Source organism: Hippocampus zosterae, chromosome 6, assembly GCF_025434085.1.
Source record: "Hippocampus zosterae strain Florida chromosome 6, ASM2543408v3, whole genome shotgun sequence".
Classification (NCBI taxonomy): Eukaryota; Metazoa; Chordata; class Actinopteri; order Syngnathiformes; family Syngnathidae; genus Hippocampus; species Hippocampus zosterae.
The window spans coordinates 3559775-3579941 of NC_067456.1; the positions used below are offsets into that span (position 1 = coordinate 3559775).

Genomic DNA, 20167 nt, shown 5'->3' on the forward strand with positions numbered 1-20167 from the left:
AATCTGATTCATTTCACATAAAGCAGAGAGTGGAGCGTGCGCATACCCAGCAGTCATCTCTGGGCACAAGTGGTTCCAGAAGATCGCCTGCTCGGATCTTCTCCCCTGTCCAGGTCTTGAAGCTCACGGCCTGGCTGTAGTGCTGCAAGGAAGGTCCCGCTGCCCAAACGGTCGTGTTAAAGCAGTGGACCGTGATGTGTTGCACAGCCTCGCTACTCAAAAGGTGGATGAAGTTCATCTGGATGCGACCGACCCCCATCTCCACCTGGAAGGTAAATCAGCATTCTCTTCCCAGATTCTGCGACAGTTTGAGCCAGGAGAAAAAAAAAAAACACCCTGCCATGCATTGACTTTTAGGCGCAAATTTGCTGATCCAACCTTGGAGACGGTGACGGGTTTCAAGCATGTCTGTCCTCCAGCAGTGAAGTTGCATGTGACCTCGATGGTGTCAGCATCGCAGCCCAGGTTTGGATCGATCCAGTAAGTTCCTGGAAAAGCAGCAGCAGATTGTTTCTGCAAAAAAAACAAAACAAAACTATGCACCAGCGTAAGCATCTGTCCGGCTATTTGGGACCCTACCGTCGTACATCCTTTGCTCGCAGTTGTAGAGGTCTCGGCAGATGCGAGCTGGATTGTTGCGCTTCCCTAGTGGGTTCTTTAGACTGTGAATTAGAGAGCTGAGATGCTCCAGAGTCCTGAAGATCTCTGTTCCCTGGTCCAGCATAGGAAGGTCCATATTGTGGTAATTCAGCTTTGAACAGACGACAACATTTGTCATTTTGAGTTCATGTTTGCAGGAACATAAGAATTTTCAGTTCTGCTTCATGTGTTTTGGAAAACCAGATTTGTTGACAAAGATACACTTGTATATCTAAAAGACTCACGAGGACGTTGACCCATATGTCACATTCCAAAAAAAACGGATGGAAAGTTTGGGGGGTTCAAACCAGAGCCCAGTGGTTCACCTCACTCACACGATAGAACAGTAAACCTTTTGCTTCCCTGAGTCAAGATTTCAGTGCCATCCATCCATCCATCCATCTTCTACCGCTTATCCAGGGCCGGGTCGCGGGGGCAACAGCTTTAGCAGGGAAGCCCAGACTTCCCTCTCCCTAGCTACTTCTTCCAGCTCTCCCCGGGGGATCCCGAGGCGTTCCCAGGCCAGCTGGGTGACATAGTCTCTCCAGCGTGTCCTGGGTCTTCCTCGGGGTCTCCTCCCGGTGGGACATGCCCGGACCACCTCACCAGGGAGGCGTTCAGGAGGCATCCGAATCAGATGCCCAAGCCACCTCATCTGGCTCCTCTCGATGTGGAGGAGAAGCGGCTCGACTCGGAGCCCCTCCCGGATGACTGAGCTTCTCACCTTATCTCTAAGGGAGAGCCCGGACACCCTGCGGAGAAAACTCATTTCGGCCGCTTGTATCCGGGTTTCAGTGCCTTATACATTATAATGTTCCTAGATTATAATGTGTCTTTTTTTTGTTTGTTTGTTTTTTTATATAACAGGGCAAGGAAGACAGCCACATTTGGTCATTTTAGTTGAAATTGGCCCACTTACAAAATTAATCAGCGCCATAATGTGCATGTGTTAAACACATTGGGAAAGTATTTCAGAGACATAACACATGAGAAGTTGGCAATTGCGATACAATTTGTCGATGAAATATTAATTGTCGACAACCATTCCACTGCCCGGTTTCTGCCTTTCATTACTTTGTTACTTATTTGCCTGAACGTTTTCATTGCATCTCCACTGCACTTTAATATTGGAGGTTACCAGCCTCAGATGATTGAATTGTGTTGAGCACCTGAGGGAAATACCGTTTTCAAGATGCATCACCCGAATCGAAGATCATCTTTTATTTAAGCCTTGTGGAATGCATGCTCACTCACATGATTTCATGATAAAATTTGAAGCAGTTTTGAGATTTGGGCTGTGCGGTAGTTTCTCCGAGTGGAGTTGCCGTCCAACTGCCGTTCAATTTCTTTTGGGTGGACGTAAAGGTTGTTCAACCGTGTGATTTATAGCAACCAATAAATGAAGAAGGGTGACGATGATAATGGAGTTATTAAAATTCATTGTCACATATCGGAAGTCGTGCGATGTCATGATAATGATGCGTAACAAAGTTGCAAAAGCTGCATCGTATAATATAATGATGTGGTACGTTTAAAATGTCAAATGTCCATTTATTTCAATGAGTTCCCTATAAAAGGTTCAACCCCCACAGGCTTAACTGCCAATCAGAACTCACCTCTGGCCTGAGTGGAGCATGCGAATCAATGATGACTTGAAAAGTTGCACCAAGTGCCTCGTTTCTCTACAGAAATAAAACAACGGCGTCAGGCAAAGCACACACAGTTTGGGGCTTCACCTGAATTCACCAGAAAAAGAAATACACACAAGAGAAAGGGTAGAACTGGTGCGACCCTAGGGAAAACAAAAAGGCGATCTTATTACCAAACGTCCAATAAGTGATGCACATAAACTATGCAGAGTGAAGTGAACTTACTGGAGGTCCCGGTGGGCCACGAGGACCGGGAGATCCCTGAGGAAAAAAAAAATCCTGTTCACATGTTTGGCTTTAAAATATTGTTTGTTTGTTTTTTTTTCAGAGGTTGCTTTGACTGAGACGATTTATTATTCCTTACCCTTGGTCCTGGCAAGCCCTGTTAAGGATGAAATAGATCAATACTTGACGGCAGACAATTCCAGAACAATAGAATGAGGATGGAGGTTGAAACATTTTTTGCACCGCCTGTTTAACAAACATCTGCCCTACCCTTTTTTTTTTCAAACCACTTCTGCGAGATGACTCCCTTCTCATCGTAAGCGCATTTTTTTTTTAGATGTGAAGCATATCAATAAAGCTATTAAATGGATCGGTATGAAGCAGAATTTCATTAGCGCCAAGTGTCACTGTGGATATTGCAACGGTGGTGCACAAGAGGAAAGTGCCAAAGGACGTTCGAGAGCGTTGTGTGTGTGTGTGTGTGTGTGTGTGTGTGTGTGTGTGTGCGTGCGTGTGTGTGCATGTGTGTGTGCGTGTAGCCTCCACGCAAAGCATGCCAGCCAGCACTCACGGTTCAGACAGAAAGGGATTTGTCAAAAGTTTGTCACGCACCACGTCCCCCCGACTTCCTTTGTCACCTTGTAGTCCCTGACGAGGGAAAAAAATCAGGGGGGGGGGGGGTCACTCCAAGGACCATAAAACTGTCAAGTCAGGATGTGTTATACAGGTTACGTACAGGATGGCCGTTGGGGCCGATGATGCCAACGGGGCCCAGAGCTCCGTCCGTACCCTGGAAAGCAAGGACGCGTTTGAGTGATGGCGAGCAGCGGGGGCCAACCGCCGGGCCGCGGAACGGTTGGCGGCCCCGGTGCAGCGGTCTCGCCTCGTTGGCACGTGATACCTGCACCCCACTCTCCAGACATGAGCAATCAACCCACGCTACAGCGGTTAAATTCATGTCACGGTTGGCTTGAGGGGTCAATCGGTCACGTCACAAGGATGATGTGATACAAAGGCGGGCGGCCGTTGTTGAGCGACCTTCTCGGACGCTACATTAGCGTAGCAACAGAGCTAACTCAATACCCCACAAAATTATGATCCAGGTTTCTATCATGTATGATTAAATCACCCTACGATATACGTATATCGTAATATCACACAGCGCTACGCAGAGATGTGTTCTGGGTTCAAATGGCAGAAGGCAGAATATCCAGACGTACTTACCATCAGTCCTCTTGGTCCTTTTGGACCCTGTATCCCCGCTGGGCCCATGTCTCCTTGGGGTCCCTGGGGAGAGAGACCAATTCTTTACATTCATGGACTCGCACATAATGAAAGCAAAATGTAGAGTTGACTTGTTAGTACCAGAGCAGAACATCTCAAGAAGAACGCGAATCGTGTAATGTCAACGTATGATACATTAAAAAATACTGGATGGATTTTGGGCGGCCTGGTAGTCCAGTGGTTAGCACGTCGGCTTCACAGTGCAGAGGTACCGGGTTCAATTCCAGCTCCGGCCTCCCAGTGTGGAGTTTGCATGTTCTTCCCGGGCCTGCGTGGGTTTTCTCCGGGTGCTCCGGTTTCCTCCCACATTCCAAAAACATGTGTGGCAGGCTGATTGAACACTCCAAATTGTCCCTAGGTGTGAGTGTGAGTGCTAATGGTTGTTCGTTTCTGTGTGCCCTGCGATTGGCTGGCAACCGATTCAGGGTGTCCCCCGCCTACTGCCCGAAGACGGCTGGGAAAGGCTCCAGGATCCCCCGCGACCCTAGTGAGGATCAAGCGGCTCGGAAGATGAATGAATGAATGAATGGATGGATTTTGATGGAAATCGGACGTTGTATCGGTCTGTCGTGGTGAAGAAGGAGCTGAGCCAAAGGGCGAAGCTCTCAATTTACCGGTCGATCTACGTTCCAACCCTCATCTATGGTCACGAGCTATGGGTCGTGACCGAAAGAACGAGATCCCGGATACAAGCGGCCGAAATGAGTTTTCTCCGCAGGGTGTCCGGGCTCTCCCTTAGAGATAAGGTGAGAAGCTCGGTCATCCGGGAGGGGCTCAGAGTCGAGCCGCTTCTCCTCCACATCGAGAGGAGCCAGATGAGGTGGCTTGGGCATCTGATTCGGATGCCTCCTGAGCGCCTCCCTGGTGAGGTGTTCCGGGCATGTCCCACCGGGAGGAGACCCCGAGGAAGACCCAGGACACGCTGGAGAGACTATGTCACCCAGCTGGCCTGGGAACGTCTCGGGATCCCCCGGGGAGAGCTGGAAGAAGTAGCTAGGGAGAGGGACGTCTGGGCTTCCCTGCTAAAGCTGTTGCCCCCGCGACCCGGCCCCGGATAAGCGGTAGAAGATGGATGGATGGAAATCCTACCTTAGGTCCAAACAGACCTAGCACCCCTGCAAATCCTTGTTCACCAATGTCCCCCTGAAATATTAAAGGATGGGTCGTACAAATATTTATAACTGTGCCAAAATAGGCTGTGATGCTAAATGACGTGCAGTATTTGTGCTTACTGGTTGCCCTTTGGAGCCCTTCATTCCTTGATTTCCCATCAATCCCTCACCGCCAACGGTTCCCCGAATTCCTGCGGGTCCAGTTTGGCCCGGAAGACCCCTTTCACCCTAAAAGCATACGAATATGACATCCGGTAAAAAAATGCCCCACAAACACACTGGTAGCAGCCGTGAGATATCACCGTTTTCGCCAATACGATCAGTCTTACTTTTGAGCCAAAGGAACCTTGAGATCCAGGGAGACCCGTCTCACCATTTTTACCCTGCGGCCCAGGTTTCCCCATGAGGCCTAATCCTCCATCTTCTCCCTGCTCCCCCTAATTGCAAAGATAGGAATGACGAAGCGAAGTTATTAAGCCATTCATCAAAACAGCCTGCCTTACCTTGGCGCCTTTGCTTCCATCTGTTCCGGGCAATCCATCCATTCCATGAAGCCCCTCCAGACCCTCCCTTCCTGTAACGCCTCGTGGGCCAGGGGAGCCCTCTGGACCCTTGTCAAAAACAATAAATACAATACATCTTTATTTTATAATACTTGAGGAAGTTACAGGGAAGTACGTAGATACTGTACACATTTTGAGCGCAAGTACTTTTGTGCCACGAGTGTTTCAGTTTCGCAGAGATGACTACCGGTAGTCGTGCGGATGGATCGCCAAAATGCTAGCTTCTGATAGGCCATGCTGTGCTTTTACAGCTTTTATTTTGGTAGGTTTCTACTTCTTCCCCCTTCCCCCACATTCTTTTTATTTTGCTTGGACTATGATTTGGATAATCTGTGACCGGTTTATGCATTTGAGTACTGTACCGTCAATGCGGTTTGACAAGAAAGAGAACCGAATGCTACGTTAGCTTATCACGCTAGCCACTGACTGGTTAGCGGCCATGTTACTCACAGCACTCGTATATCACTAAATAAAAACTTGGCTGTGAATAGCCATTCCCAAATGTTTTTTTGACCTGGTTTCTAGAATGAAACCACTGTTCAGATGTTAACTGTCAGGAAAGCAAAAATATTGGCATCAAATTTACCGTTATACTTGCTATAACAGTGATTTAAGATAGATCGACAGATTATTCTGTGGGTCTTGATAAATCAGTCAAAAGGTTCTAAAATGGCTGGCAGTCAACAGTTGCGAGGAACTAAAATGGCTGGCATAGATTGAGTGATGTGCCTTAAGCCTACAACCATTTAAAAATGTTTTCCCACGTCATGTCTGGGCCTCTGGATATTCCATTTTATAACCCCGTAATATTTATTGCCCTTCCTCGATTGTGAAGTTTGTGTTTGAAGATTTCCAACAACTTCAATCATTGTCTTTACGGGTTACTAAAGGTCTTATATTCTTGCCAGTTATCTCACCGGTGGTCCTTTGCTCCCAGATGTTCCTCTCGGCCCAGATTTTCCTTTCTGACCCTGGATCATAGAGAGTTAACGTTGTGTAACTCCAATGCGAGTGCACGGTAGACTTTGAGAGTCGAGCGACACACAGCGCCTGCAGTCATCTACATTACACTGAGTTAAGTCCTTACTTGTTCACCTTTGGATCCTTTCGGTCCTTGTTGCCCTCTGGGCCCCGGATGTCCCTGAAATGACCATTATGGTTTCAAAAAAAGGAACATTGAAGCTTTGGTGTGGCTTTAAATCACACCGATGGCATACTTACAGGAAGTCCTTGGGCACCGGCTTTACCTCTCTCTCCATCAAGACCTACTGGACCCTGCAAAATGTCATACATGACACTATGCAGAGCTTAAAATCGTTGGGCTTCATAAGTGGTGGGGGGAATGTAGTCATCTTAAATTCACTTACATTGTGTCCGGGGTCACCTGATTCTCCTCTATCACCTCTGTTACCAGGAGGGCCCTGTCATGGGGCACACAGATACAAAAACAACCTCAAATGTGGTTCAGTCAGATCCCCTTCAGAGAACATAAAATAGATGGCGACGTCCCTTACGCCTCCAAACAAACCAGTGACATATCACAGCAGGTAATAATAATAATAATAATGCTCTTGCAACGCGGGGGCCCAGTCTCATTCGGCTGGGTCGTCGCAGTGCGTAGAGCCGATCAGCTTTACCAGGGTCCGCCAATGACCATGGTCATGGGCCAGGTCCGCTGCATCCTCCAGGGTAAGTCCCTGGTGTTTGAGATCTTCTCTGATGACATCAAGCCATCTGGTGTGGGGTCTGCCGCGTGGCCTTTTCCAGCCGGCTGTCGCTGGATCAAATGAGAAGATGGCACGAGTTGGGTGTTCCGGGGGTAATCGGAGGAGATGACCAAGCCAACGGATGCGCCTCTGAGCGGCCAGTCGGGATGCAGGGGGCTGAAGGGTATGTTTTCGGAGGTCTGAGTTGGAAACATGGAGGTGCCAGCTGATGTTCACGATGGTTCTTAGTGACCTGCTGTCAAAGCCGTCGATCCTCTTGGCCTGGGTCTTGTTTAATGGCCAGGATTCTGCACCATACAGGAGGATGGGAAGAACTGCTGCGTTATAAATGCGTATCTTGGTCTTTTGGGACACTGAGTGGTGGCGCCAGAGGGGCCGCCATAGTGACTGCATTGCCGCGGCCGCGAGGACGCGTCTGCGGTCAATCTCTGGCTTGAGATCGCCGCTGCTGGTAATAGTGGAGCCCAGGTAGATGATGGAGTTGACAAATTGCACTTCGTCTGTGCCAAAGATCAGGGGGGAGGGGTTGGATCCGTCACCGATATACATAAGTCACATAATCACAGCGGGTCCGACACTAAAATATTCATCGCTGCACACGGTCTTAAAATCGCAGCCCCTCATACAAGCCGTCTCTAACGCCGGGATGGTGTGAAGCCATCTGCTTGGCTCGCCTCTCTCACCATAGGAACGTGTTCCCTTTCACACGCAGCCGTCGTGAGATCAGCAGGATCAGAACGAGCTGCTGCGCCTTCCCTTTAGCTCCTCTTTGAAAACGTCAATCACACCGATGCACAATTTGGAGTCTTCTCTGAGTCTAACATGCATGTTATGGGAATGCGGGATGATGCCTTGATACACAGAGGAAAGACTCCACGCCAAAGCTCAGATTTGAACCCCCGACCTCCGACGGCGTTAATACGGTTCACATCTCATGGCTAAATCGCCGAGCAGCGGTAACCAAAGAAGAAAAACTCACTCTATCACCTTGGCGACCTGGGGGTCCTTCTATCTTGCTGTCCTCCCCTTGCGCACCCTAAAAAGTAACAGGGAAATCATCAAAAACAAAAAAAAAGGAATTGAGAATTCACCCCTTAGGTTAGCATGGCAAATGGCGTAATCGTCGTGTCCACGTCACAGGACAGGTGCTTTCCAAATGTTCGAATGCACAAGGATGAGTCAGTGTCTCGCTCTCTCTGGAACTCGTTGACACTAATTGAACAATAACAGACGCGGGAGGGATTTTATCCGTCGTGTTCTACATTTATCAAACAAAAGGATTAAAAAAATAACAATGACAAAATTGAGAAAATAATTAGGAATGATGAAAGACAGTGGCGAAATGAGAAATAAAAAGAGTGACCGGGACAATCGTGTAAGTATGTTTTGTATCACATCGGCTGCGCGTTTTGGTTGAGGGAGTCAATCAAGTTCACATGTGACCGCATGATTTTGATTAATCAACAAGCATTGCTTTTATTTCCTGACAACAATACAACTGCACACATCCAGATGGCTCAAAGTGTTTTAATCTGGTTTGTGTTGTGCCGCATCCTGTCCGGTGTACAGAAATGTTTGTATTGCTTCAATCGTGACTAAAAGTGTCCATTTACTCGGCGGATTGCACACTTGAACGCTAACAAGTGAATTAGATGCGCCCCACTTCCGACCAATCGTCTCGAAGGGCTACCTTAAACGACAACCGTTGGGCGCTGTAATGTGTAACGAGTGCGGAACGAATCGTGTCCCAATGTACCTTTTCACCTTTTGGTCCTGGTGGTCCTTGTGAGCCGTGTAGTCCTTTGTGACCCTACAACAAGAGGAGCACGCCGTTACTCGGACAAAATAACACTTTACCACTCATTAGTCATCTGTTGTCATGATTTAAACAAGTTTATAAAAAATTAAAAAAAAAACCTTAGGGCATAGGCCGGCCTCTTGAAAAGACCACTGAAATGTCCAGTCTCACTGTATTGGGAGTGTGGGGTCAGTCAATTTCTGATGTGATCGACATTTTGGTCACCATGGCAAAGGAGAGAAGTGCTCACTGCCAATGGAACAAATTTCAACCAAATTCAACGTAAGAATGGAACAAAGTTCAATCTGATCAGAAAAGATCTGGTTTAAAAAAAACCTGCCACAATGAACCATATCTGGTCATTTCAATGTATTTGCAATTGACACCGGGCGGCCCGGTAGTCTAGTGGTTAGCACGTCGGCTTTACAGTGCAGAGGTACCGGGTTCGATTCCAGCTCCGGCCTCCCTGTGTGGAGTTTGCATGTTCTCCCCGGGCCTGCGTGGGTTTTCTCCGGGTGCTCCGGTTTCCTCCCACATTCCAAAAAACATGCGTGAACACTCCAAATTGTCCCTAGGTGTGAGTGTGAGTGCTAATGGTTGTTCGTTTCTGTGTGCCCTGCGATTGGCTGGCAACCGATTCAGGGTGTCCCCCGCCTACTGCCCGAAGACAGCTGGGATAGGCTCCAGCACCCCCCGCGACCCTAGTGAGGATCAAGCGGCTCGGAAGATGAATGAATGAATGCAATTGACACCAAACGCCCCTCAAAAGTACAAACACACTATTTTGTCTGTTCCCTTAAAAAAAAAAAGTCTTTCACAATCTTGAGTTGGATTTTTCCACCAGGAATATCTTTAAAATGACACCCAATCTGTAAACCTGCCATTCAAAAGGTCTCAAAAATACAAATGAGATCATTAAAAACACTTGAAATACGAACGTTTCATTTTGTTCACCATACATTGTATAGATGATTGCAATTATGTATTAATAAGGTTGCTTCTTGCAAACTGTGATCAATAAATATAACTGCAGAATACCCAGTGACGTGTGAAAAGGAAAAAAAAAAACGTTTTTTGGTGGTATGTTGAAAACTATTTTACGGTCAAATGGATCAGGTAATTCTATAAGGTCACAGATGGAAGGCCCGGAATGATTCATCCCCCTAGAGTGTTGTGACTGTGACATCCACAAAGCAGAACAATGTATCCTCAGTGGCTACCTGCAGTAATAGAAATCTAACAAAATCCCACTCTGGGTGATTGTTTTATCACCTTACTGAAGAGGATTTCCTTTTTAATTTTTATTTTTAAAAAAATGCTATTATTCCACACCTCATAGCCTGGAATTCCCGGTTCTCCCAGCTGGCCCATTCTTCCAGGAGCACCCTGGGGAAATAAATCCACATTTAGTCCACGTTAAACCAAAATCCAATTAAGTCTGTCAGTTCAAAAGCGAGCGGATGTTTTACCACTGGACCCATTGTTCCTCTTGCTCCCTTCAGTCCGACAAATCCTGGCGCTCCCTGCTCGCCCATTGGCCCGCTTTCACCCAGGTGACCTTGGTGTCCTTTGGTGCCCTGGCGAGAGGCAGTCAATAAGCAGGTATGTAGCGGGGGTGAAAACCCCAGTGACTTCAGTGACAATTTCCAATTTACGATCGGAGAGCATCCCCGAGAAGGTATCTCTTGGTCAAGAAGTGTTCAATCACTACTACAGGGACAGCAAATTGACTTTGATTGCAAATTGACGAAAGGGGAAAGTGACGGGTCGACAAACCTTATTTCCTGCTTTTCCTCCTTCGCCAATTTTGCCTGGTTTACCCTCCTGACCCTTTTTTAAAGTAGAATGAGTTCAAGTGGACAAAAACAAGACGTCTTATTTATCAAGAGAATCCAATAAACACTTACCCTCACTCCCGACAGTCCAGGCGGCCCAGAGGGTCCATCTTCTCCTATCTGGCCTATTTCACCCTTGTCTCCCATGGCACCTTCTGCGCCGGCATCCCCTTTCTCACCCTGAAGAGAGATCATTGTAGCAGTGGAAGAATTGATATCGATTTATGTGGCGGAGGAGAATAGTAATGCTCAAGCTGATCAAAATTATCAAGCAGAGTCTATGAAAATTACTCAAACAGAAATGCCAATAAACAGCAAATAGCCGTAACATTTTATCTTCAATATACAGAGGACATGAAATTCGCCTGGGTATCATTGTTTACCTTATATTAACATAGCAAAATGTAATAGAGTATAGAATGAAGGTTGGCTAGTTGGTTGGTATGGCCGTTAGCTAGCGAGATAGTTACAGAGTTAATGTTATTTATTTTATTTATTAATTGGTTAGTTTGCCAACTAGCTTGACAGGAAGCAGAGTTGGCTAAGTGGGCACGACTGGGTAAGAAGGTGTGTATGCTAGTTTCCAAGTTCATTGCTTCATATGTGGATTTCAATCAGCTGAATTCGTCGTTTTGTAAAATGGCTGGAAAGATGGTTAGTGAGGTAGCTTTTTTGCTTCGTCTCTCGAGGGATCAGAAAAGACACTACATTGGCAACACTTGGCGTGCAGTTAGCTAAGTATTTCATTTGTTGGTTTACTATTTAATTTCTTTGTTAATTATCTAGGTTGTGATTAATCAAGCTAGGTGGTCGGTTGGAGTTTCTTTGTAACATAAGTCATATTATTCGGGAGTTACTTTTTGAAAACAGTCACTCAAGGCGCAAATAGCGTCCATGTCCCAAACTTGGCTAGCTAGTTAATTAGTATTTAAGTATCTTCTTCATTTTGTTGGTAGGCTAGTTCGCAAGTGTTTTCTTCATTCTTATGAAGGCACATGCTGCTGAATACAGAAAGTTCTGCTAGCCACTATGCGTTCGACAATTCGGACCTTCCATGATGAGTTTTTAACTTTAGTTAAGAGGAAAATGTCTATGCTATACAGAGTGATGTTGTTGTATGAAAAGACAACTTAGTAGTCTTTTAATACCTTTTGGGAGGGTTGACTGAGTGACACACGACTGCAAAGAGACAGTCAAAACTTGCTGACTTTCCATTTGTCTTTCACCAGAATTGAAGAACGAAGCGATTACAAGGAGCTGATGTTATTTTCCTCCCAAGAGTGAACAGCTAATGCTTGCTAATCCCTGGTGAGCTGCTTCTTTCTATCCAAAAGCTACACAGTGGATTTAATGTACACTGTTTAACTCTCTTGGTTGACAAAAAATATGTTGTATACACCATGGAGCCAAAATGAATCTCGTAATTCTGTTTGTTTGACTTGGTTTCATTCGGCAACAATCCACCCCCCCCCCCCCAAAAAAAACTTTCCAGCCATGATAGCTTTTAAAAGAGTCACATTGTCTGTATCTGCCTCAGAGCAGGTCCAAGAGCTCACTCGTACGTCTGCCTCAAACGACAAGATTCAACTGGATTTGAACTCATTTGGATCTGTTTCACGTATTTGATTTTGGTTGACGTATTTCTTGGACTGAATGAACCCATGCTGAAACTGTTGAGTTACATTTGGGGATCAACATAAACACTTACTGTATGTTCCATCATAAGTGCTTTACCTTAACTCCATCAGGTCCACTCGGTCCAGCCTCACCATCGATGCCATGCTCACCCTTAGGGGGGGGGGAAATCTTCATGAATGTAACTACTACAAACTACATACACCCACATTTTCACACGACAGCACTGTATAGACCAGGCATGTCCAAAGTCCGGCCCGCGGGCCAAATCCGGCCCGCGGTCGAATTTCATCCGGCCCTCGGCCCCTGTCACAAAATCAGTGCTGTCCGGCCCGCAGGTTGGGCGCAATGGAACACGTGTTGCATTGACTGAGGTCTCGTAGACTGGTGAGTGATGTTTCATAGAGTACTGCTTCCCTCTAGTGGCTAAATGAGTAATAGCATTCACTAAATGAGTAATAGCATTTAGACACTAGAGGGCATCACTCACGAGTTAACAAGACATCACTCCGTGTTTATATTGACTGATATGTCATATTTCAAATGATCCTTGCAGTTGTGGATATGTGTATTGCTTGTTCATTTCCCTGTTGTTCGCGTCAAAGGTTTTGTGACTATTGAAAAGTCATGGTGATACATTTTATGTTTCAAATCAATCAATTTGCACTCAGGAGACTTCTGTTTAAGAAAAAGTCAAGTGAATAAGCAGTTGCGTGTGATATACCTGTTTCAAATGAACCAAAAGAAATTCTGAAGATTGTTGAAATTAAAATAAAAATGGAAATGTGAAACAGACTGGCTTACTAAAATTTGCTGAACAATATTGTTGTTCAATGTAAAGAATGTCAGCCAAGGTCGGCCCCCCGACATTTTACCACATAAAATCTGGCCCCCTTGGCAAAAAGTTTGGACACCCCTGGTATAGACGATACTTACTCTCTGGCCAATCAAGCCCTGCTCTCCTATGTTGCCGGATGGACCAAGGTCACCCTGTGAATGAATGATCATCCTTCAGCAAATCGCAAGTTCTAAAGACGTCGGATATCATTAGACTGTGTGGGTGTACCTAATAAAGTGCCATATATGTACCTTGTCCCCAGGCTCACCAGACAGTCCTCCATCTCCAGCCTTCCCCGGTAATCCCTGTACAGAAACACAAAGCAACTTTCAATCATCAGCACACGTTCCGAAGCCAGTTGTGTGATCAGACTCACCGAGGGTCCCATCTCCCCCGTCGCCCCGCCCGTTCCTGGAGGCCCGGCTGCTCCCTACACACACACACAAAGGTAGGCCATGAATGTGAAGTTTTGACAGCCTAAAAAAAAAATGACAGCGAAGGAGGGAAATAAATGTGTGAAAATAAATGAGATGGCGTGTGTGGGCCGGAGGAGCCAAATTAAATCTGCAATGGAAAGTGCTTTGAAAATCACGCACCAGAGTCTTTGTAAGTGATGGAGACGAGCCTGTTGCCGTGGCAACACTGTCAGGACGACAGTAAAACTGTCTCGGCAGGTATAGGATGTCGTGACTCATTGTCTCACGACTTGTCTAAATGGCGTCTGTGAGACTCAGGTGCAAGAACAAAAAAATTGTGCTCGGCGTTTTCCTGTCGCAATTCTTTACAGTTTGTTTCCACAGCAGGGGGGGGGGGGGGTGATTTCACAGCTACGTGTTTGTTTATATATCATACACTCCAGGATAGCAGCAATATAACCGGGCAAACTGTCAAAAGTTAAGTGAGTGTTAACATACAGTTAGTGGGAATTTCAACACTTGTGTGAGAGTTACAAAGTGACTCATTCGCCTTTAAATAATATATGTGCGGTTCACAACGGTTTTATGACAGCGAAATAAAGACAGTGACCAAATACCATAAATCATATTACGAAGACACATGATTCTTGGAACAAAGAAATCTAAAGAAAAAAAAAAGGCTGACTGATGACAGTTGATGAAAATATGACTCACGGCATCCCCAGCAAGTCCTTTGTCCCCTGGAGGGCCAGAGTGCCCTTGTATCCCCTAAAATAAGGCACCATACTATTAACTAATTAAAATAAATAATAATAATAAAATAAGTGTGCAGTAATTAATACCAGGTAAGAATGGCCACGTACCGGAAATCCATTCGGCCCAGCTTCACCGGGCTCGCCAAGCTTTCCCTGCAACACAATAAGGCAAAATAAGTACTCTTTTCAGCAATGTTTTTTTTAAATTATGTATTAAATTTTTTTATCTGTATGTGTACTATACTGTAATTCAGGAGGTGGAAAATTGTTTAAAAAATTTTAACCATCATTCAGGCTCAAAATAGCCAATTTTTTTTTTTTTTCTTTTAACTATTTCTAATTTTCCTTTTATAATTTTGTTTGACCTTTGTCAACCTGTTATATGCTCAATAAAATAAAAAAAACAAAAAACAAAAACAAAATTACCATGTGTGTCATGGCCTTGTCTGTGAGATGTAACAAACTACCTTTTGTATTTTGTACAACGTAAATTACAAAAAAAAATAGATCAACGCAACAGTATATATATTTTTTAATTTTTGATTTTTTTTTTTTTAATTTTCATACACTGTACCTCATGGCCAGGAATGCCTGTCTTTCCTGGCGGACCATCAGGGCCCTGCAAAGAACAGATTCAGGTGATTTTTTTTTCCCCCCCTCCCAAAAAAAATCAAACCGAGGCAGCGAGCCAAGTGCTAACAACTTGTATTTTACTTCTCTAACAAAGAGCTTTCCTGAATAAAGTTCTTCAGATGTTAAGAATAATCAATGACAGGAAAATAAACCTGATGGAAAAAAAAAGCTCTTTTGTTTTTACTTTTGCTAGATTTTCTTTGTCTCTACGGACAAAATGTTTATGCAAGTGGAGCGATTCTGATGTGTCCAGTTCAAGAGCCGCACTTTCCGAATGGAGTTTGAAAGGCAAAAATAAGAGCATCAGCAAAGAAACAAACACTTGAAACTGAAATTTCAAGAATGTTGGACAATTGTTCAGGTGGCTCACATTTAGTCCTGCAGGACCATCTTCCCCGACGATGCCATCAGGGCCCCTCGGACCCTCAAGAAAAGAAAAGAAAAAGGTTATTTAAAAAAAAATCCTTCCTAAATATTGTGAGAAAAATAACGACTTTCACATTCGCTGGTGCGGTTTCAAACACGGAGTAATTGAAGTGAAAGCAATTTATCCTCATTCTGGACGCCCCCATGAAGTCGAACCCTGGAGACAGACTTTTTTTTTTTTTAAGTTGTCAAATGCTGATAGCTCACGAACCTCTGTAATCAAAGACACGATGCTAAGGAAACATCACTCTTCATACATACAACAGCTAAAAAGCAAAGAAACGCGTGCAGACAACCGGTGGCCTCTTCAAATGGGAAACTTTTAATGAGGATTTTCATCAGGCAGCGTGTTAAGGAGAGGGGTGTTTTAATTCTATTTTCCAGGGACTGAATGTAATTTTCAACGATTATGGTGATCAGATATTGCATTTGTGATGTCAGGGGAGGATTGTTAAACTCATTTCCAAAATGAAATGGCTTCATTATCCGCGCTCGTGTTCAATTGTTTCATCCAGTGCGGCCGTCTCATTTGATCAGTTGAATGACGGCAAAGGCAATAAACTTTGCACTCAACCGCCTCTCCTTTCCACACCACATGTTTCTGACAGTATATCACTGACCCGGTTCCTTTATGGAGGAGAGTCGTGAGTATGTTTTGGCAGGCACAATATCAATGTCCCGTGACATTGACATCTCCGATTTTATTGCAGATTTGCAATATATCTGCAAAAGCTATGTCAACGGAGGTTTTTTTTCCAAGCCAAACTAAGTTACTTACCTCAATGCCTTTGGGTCCTCTGGTGCCACCTGATCCCCGTGAGCCAGTTGGGCCCTAAAAATAGCAATATCCAGGATATATACTGTCAATACTGAAATTGGCTTGCAATCAGTACAAGATTCATTCATTCATTCATCTTCCGAGCCGCTTGATCCTCACTAGGGTCGCGGGGGGTGCTGGAGCCTATCCCAGCTGTCCTCGGGCAGTAGGTGGGGGACACCCTGAATCGGTTGCCAGCCAATCGCAGGGCACACAGAAACGAACAACCGTTCGCACTCACACTCACATCTAGGGACAATTTAGAGTGTTCAATCAGCCTGCCACGCATGTTTTTTTTGGAATGTGGGAGGAAACCGGAGCACCCGGAGAAAACCCACGCAGGCCCGGGGAGAACATGCAAACTCCACACAGGGAGGCCGGAGCTGGAATCGAACCCGGTACCTCTGTACTGTGAAGCCGACATGCTAACCACTGGACTACCGGGCCGCCTCAGTACAAGATGTACCCCAAATTTATCAGGGATACACTCCAGCTCTCATGCACGCATGCATCGTAATCGAAAAGAAAACCCATTGAAATAATTCAACGTATCACAAACTTGACTTCTTAGTATGGTTTCAGTCATAACGACCCTCTAAGGGAAACTGTAACTCAAATCAGACCCGCGACAGTTTGACACCTGTGGTTTTGAGGATGAAGGTGGGGCTGACTTACCGGGATCCCTTCTGCCCCAGGAGGGCCAGTCTCTCCGGGTATTCCAGTGTGACCCTGAAAGAACAAAGTGAAACTGCAGTGACTCACAAACATGTTGGACATCAAAATTAAAGGGGCTCAATCTGCCTGGCTGAATGAACATCATCACATTCCCTTCGACCCTATCAGGTGCAGCGCTTACTACAGTGGACGGCTTATCATGTTATCAGGTTACTGGGCACATGAAAGCGTTAAGCCGCACGTAGCTCACAAAGGACTGAGTGCCCTCGGGACAAGACTCCAAGACTTACCATCGGCCCAGATTCTCCCGGTGGTCCGGGAGTGCCCATTTTCCCTCGATCACCCTGTACAAGGGCACATCGTAATTATAACTTACAGTATCTACATTAAAGTCAAACAAATACTTTAATGTTTTTTTTATTTATCCCAAATGATGGACAGCAAACTGATCCAAACTAAGCCTGGGTCGCAAAATATGTAATTAGTAAAGAAAAAAAAACAAACAAGCAAACCATTTCTCCTGCAAGGCCCGTCGCGCCAGTCGTCCCCACGACGCCAGGCAAACCCTAAAAGAAAAGAACACTTCTTTTGTTCCTCACACGAACATCCCAGCTTTGCAAAGTAAACGAAGACGTGCTGAGGTTCACCAGTAGAAAAGAAATTTTACCCTCTCGCCTAGATTCCCGACCTCTCCGGCTATCCCGATCTCACCCTAGAGAATGTAAAGTGCGTCTCATTTGTGAGCGTGTTCAAGGAAAATGTATACATATGCTGATCATGAAGGCATTATAGCAAAAGAGAAGCCGGGAGATAGTTCGGTTTGTCCTTCTGACCTTGACTCCGTCTAGGCCTGTAAGTCCAGGGAATCCTTGCCTCCCCGGCCTGCCCTGAACACAAAGTCAAAGTGACACAGAGAATGTGCTGTGGAATGAGAAAACACTCAGCACGCGTCCACTCGAGTGGACGTTGTCCGTTGATTTGGTTACCATTGCGTAGCAAAATACATTAGAATCTTGAATCTAAAACAGCGCCGCAGAGCCTTGGACATTTCTATTTCAACTCAATGTGAAGGCAATGTTTGCAAGTTATTTTACTCGCACGGTGCTAAAATCCATCTGGTCTTTGTCAGCCGTGCCTTGTTTCGGTGAAACTAAAGACATCGCAGTTGGTTTGCATTGCAAGTTAGGCTCACGACTGATTGGTTGACTGAAAACAGCCAATGGAAGACGACAGAGTAGTGCAGTTAGAGTAAAATGGGAAGAAACCATACAATGAGTCACGCCTGAGAAGTCGACACTGATCCCGTATCACTTATTGGTAGAAATTGTTCGTACTACCCTTTTGTTCCAACGTAAACCTGATCAGGATTGACTTACTTCTTCAAAGGATAAGCGACATCAAAAATTGGGTCAACCGATTGTGATTGGTTTCGTCCAGCCTGCACTCACCTCAATTCCAGCTGGCCCAGCCGGCCCGATCGGCCCCTCATCGCCCTGTTGAGCATAAAGTATCAAAACCCAGCGGAAGACACAGCCATCTATTCTTGATCAACCGAGTGGGTGTTTCTCACATTGAGTCCGGGTGTTCCTTGTGGACCAGGAAACCCTCGGGCGCCTTGCCTACCCTGGGATCGACAACACCAAAAATCAACTTTCGCCACATTTTAGACACCGTTTGTTGATATTTACACAATACCGACCTTTGGACCCTCTGGACCATTTTGACCCGGCGGGCCGATGTCACCCGGGAAACCCTAGAATGATCCCCGTGGAGCCAAATCGACGCTATCACAAGTCAAGTCAAGCATATTTCTAGAGCACTTTCAAACAGCCATCGCCGCATACAAAGTGCTGTACATGGAGCAATTTAACATGCACAATAAACAGTAAGACAAATCGGTAATAAAGGCGGTAGAAAGCACCAAACAGTAAAACCAAGAACAAATCTAAGTCATGCTTAATCGAATGCCAAAGAATACAAGTGAGTTTTGAGGAGGGCTTTGAAGATGGGCAGCGAGGAGGCTTGCCGAATGTTCAGTGGGAGGTCATTACACTGTCATTCGTGATTTTATTCCATGATGCATTTATGTTGCTTTTTTCAAAACATGACGGAAACACGTCCTACCTCGAGGCCAGGAGGGCCGGCTGAACCATCTGCGCCTTTTTCACCGGGTTGACCCTAAAAAGTATGAAGATAATCACTAAAGACATCGTAACAGTCTGACGCAAAAGCAAACGGCTCTGACCCATGAACAGTATATACTCCAGTAGACCCTCAAGTATGGTAAATATCACTCTACCTCACTCTAAAGGTATACGTTGCACATTTGAAAAGATCAAGTCGTTTAAATGACAAGAGACCAGACCAGCCTCCAAGGTATGACGACTACTACTGTGTGGCGTATCAGCACAGAAAAGTGGGCTTGGCGTACCTTTTTGTCAGCAAAATAAAACAAAAACCTCCCAGACCATGTTATAAAATGAGGTCAGACTTGTCCCAGCACTGCATTGAAAGTCTTTTTCCTCCAACATATGCTTTGGTTATTAGTTTGTCATTGGCAAAGCACCGCCATTCACCAAGTGTTCAGAAATCAATGCAGCGAGAAAACAATGTACCTTTCAGTTTTTGACGAGGAAGTGTTACCAAACTAAGGGATTCACCTGTGGTCCTGGAATTCCAGATGGTCCTGGTATACCAGGTGCCCCGTGGAAACCCTGTGAAAGTACAAGTTTCGTGTAAACAAGGCTACCATTAACTCTCTTGGAACATGTTGACACTATTAAAAGGATTGAGCAAATCGAACCACGAACTTAGCGGGGCTTAAATTGGGCAAGCTTACCTTGTCCCCTTTGAAACCCGCCTCTCCTGGTTCCCCTGGCAAACCGACGTCACCCTGAGAAGCAAAACATTTTTTTTACAGCCTGCCAAAATGTCCGATGGGAACCGTGGTTTCACGTCAGCGCTAGCCACGGTCTGTCAATCAATTCAAAGTGACGCACCGCAACTAGCGCTGTAAGGGGTAGTGTCTCGCCACAACCCACATAACTCTTCACTGCCAAATATGCTCCAGGATAAATCACAGCCACTGTAAAACTAGTTGCAAACGACCAGATAACGGTGATTCGACAACACCTCAGATA

General features: G+C 45.5%; 1 protein-coding gene and 1 long non-coding RNA gene across 6 annotated transcripts in view; one reads left to right on the forward strand and one right to left on the reverse strand.

Annotated features, from left to right (window-relative positions):
- LOC127601947 (collagen alpha-1(XXVII) chain B-like) overlaps nt 1–20167 on the reverse strand; it is a 53014-nt gene that overhangs the window by 1947 nt on the left and 30900 nt on the right. For 2 of the 3 annotated variants that reach the window (XM_052067685.1, XM_052067684.1), the window contains exons 17-60: nt 19867–19920; nt 19688–19741; nt 19152–19205; nt 18727–18780; nt 18598–18651; nt 18476–18520; nt 17861–17914; nt 17695–17739; nt 17540–17593; nt 17318–17371; nt 17028–17081; nt 16314–16367; nt 15480–15533; nt 15051–15095; nt 14585–14629; nt 14436–14489; nt 13682–13735; nt 13557–13610; nt 13404–13457; nt 12567–12620; nt 10905–11012; nt 10774–10827; nt 10467–10574; nt 10330–10383; nt 8956–9009; nt 8179–8235; nt 6840–6893; nt 6694–6747; nt 6560–6613; nt 6390–6443; nt 5413–5520; nt 5239–5346; nt 5030–5137; nt 4887–4940; nt 3738–3800; nt 3250–3303; nt 3126–3161; nt 2653–2670; nt 2514–2549; nt 2405–2431; nt 2256–2321; nt 580–751; nt 379–488; nt 47–265 (exon numbers count right to left, since the gene is read on the reverse strand). In XM_052067685.1, coding sequence (XP_051923645.1) covers nt 47–265; nt 379–488; nt 580–751; nt 2256–2321; nt 2405–2431; nt 2514–2549; nt 2653–2670; nt 3126–3161; nt 3250–3303; nt 3738–3800; nt 4887–4940; nt 5030–5137; nt 5239–5346; nt 5413–5520; nt 6390–6443; nt 6560–6613; nt 6694–6747; nt 6840–6893; nt 8179–8235; nt 8956–9009; nt 10330–10383; nt 10467–10574; nt 10774–10827; nt 10905–11012; nt 12567–12620; nt 13404–13457; nt 13557–13610; nt 13682–13735; nt 14436–14489; nt 14585–14629; nt 15051–15095; nt 15480–15533; nt 16314–16367; nt 17028–17081; nt 17318–17371; nt 17540–17593; nt 17695–17739; nt 17861–17914; nt 18476–18520; nt 18598–18651; nt 18727–18780; nt 19152–19205; nt 19688–19741; nt 19867–19920 — 2874 coding nt within the window. Of the gene's footprint in view, nt 1–46; nt 266–378; nt 514–579; nt 752–2255; nt 2322–2404; nt 2432–2513; nt 2550–2652; nt 2671–3125; nt 3162–3249; nt 3304–3737; nt 3801–4886; nt 4941–5029; nt 5138–5238; nt 5347–5412; nt 5521–6389; nt 6444–6559; nt 6614–6693; nt 6748–6839; nt 6894–8178; nt 8236–8955; nt 9010–10329; nt 10384–10466; nt 10575–10773; nt 10828–10904; nt 11013–12566; nt 12621–13403; nt 13458–13556; nt 13611–13681; nt 13736–14435; nt 14490–14584; nt 14630–15050; nt 15096–15479; nt 15534–16313; nt 16368–17027; nt 17082–17317; nt 17372–17539; nt 17594–17694; nt 17740–17860; nt 17915–18475; nt 18521–18597; nt 18652–18726; nt 18781–19151; nt 19206–19687; nt 19742–19866; nt 19921–20167 lie in introns of those variants that run through there. The other variant, XM_052067686.1, reaches the window with a different exon arrangement.
- Nucleotides 123–14524, forward strand: LOC127602589 (uncharacterized). 3 transcript variants are annotated; one of them, XR_007962835.1, is made up of 6 exons: nt 5342–7002; nt 7752–9320; nt 10031–10599; nt 12062–12140; nt 13568–13603; nt 13676–14524. It is a non-coding gene; the product is annotated as an uncharacterized LOC127602589 (long non-coding RNA). The 3 variants fall into 3 exon arrangements; XR_007962834.1 differs by lacking the exons at nt 5342–7002; nt 7752–9320; nt 10031–10599 and adding exons at nt 123–272; nt 358–480; XR_007962836.1 differs by lacking the exons at nt 5342–7002; nt 7752–9320; nt 10031–10599; ... (1 more) ...; nt 13568–13603; nt 13676–14524 and adding exons at nt 123–272; nt 358–1018; nt 1435–3020; nt 3053–3868.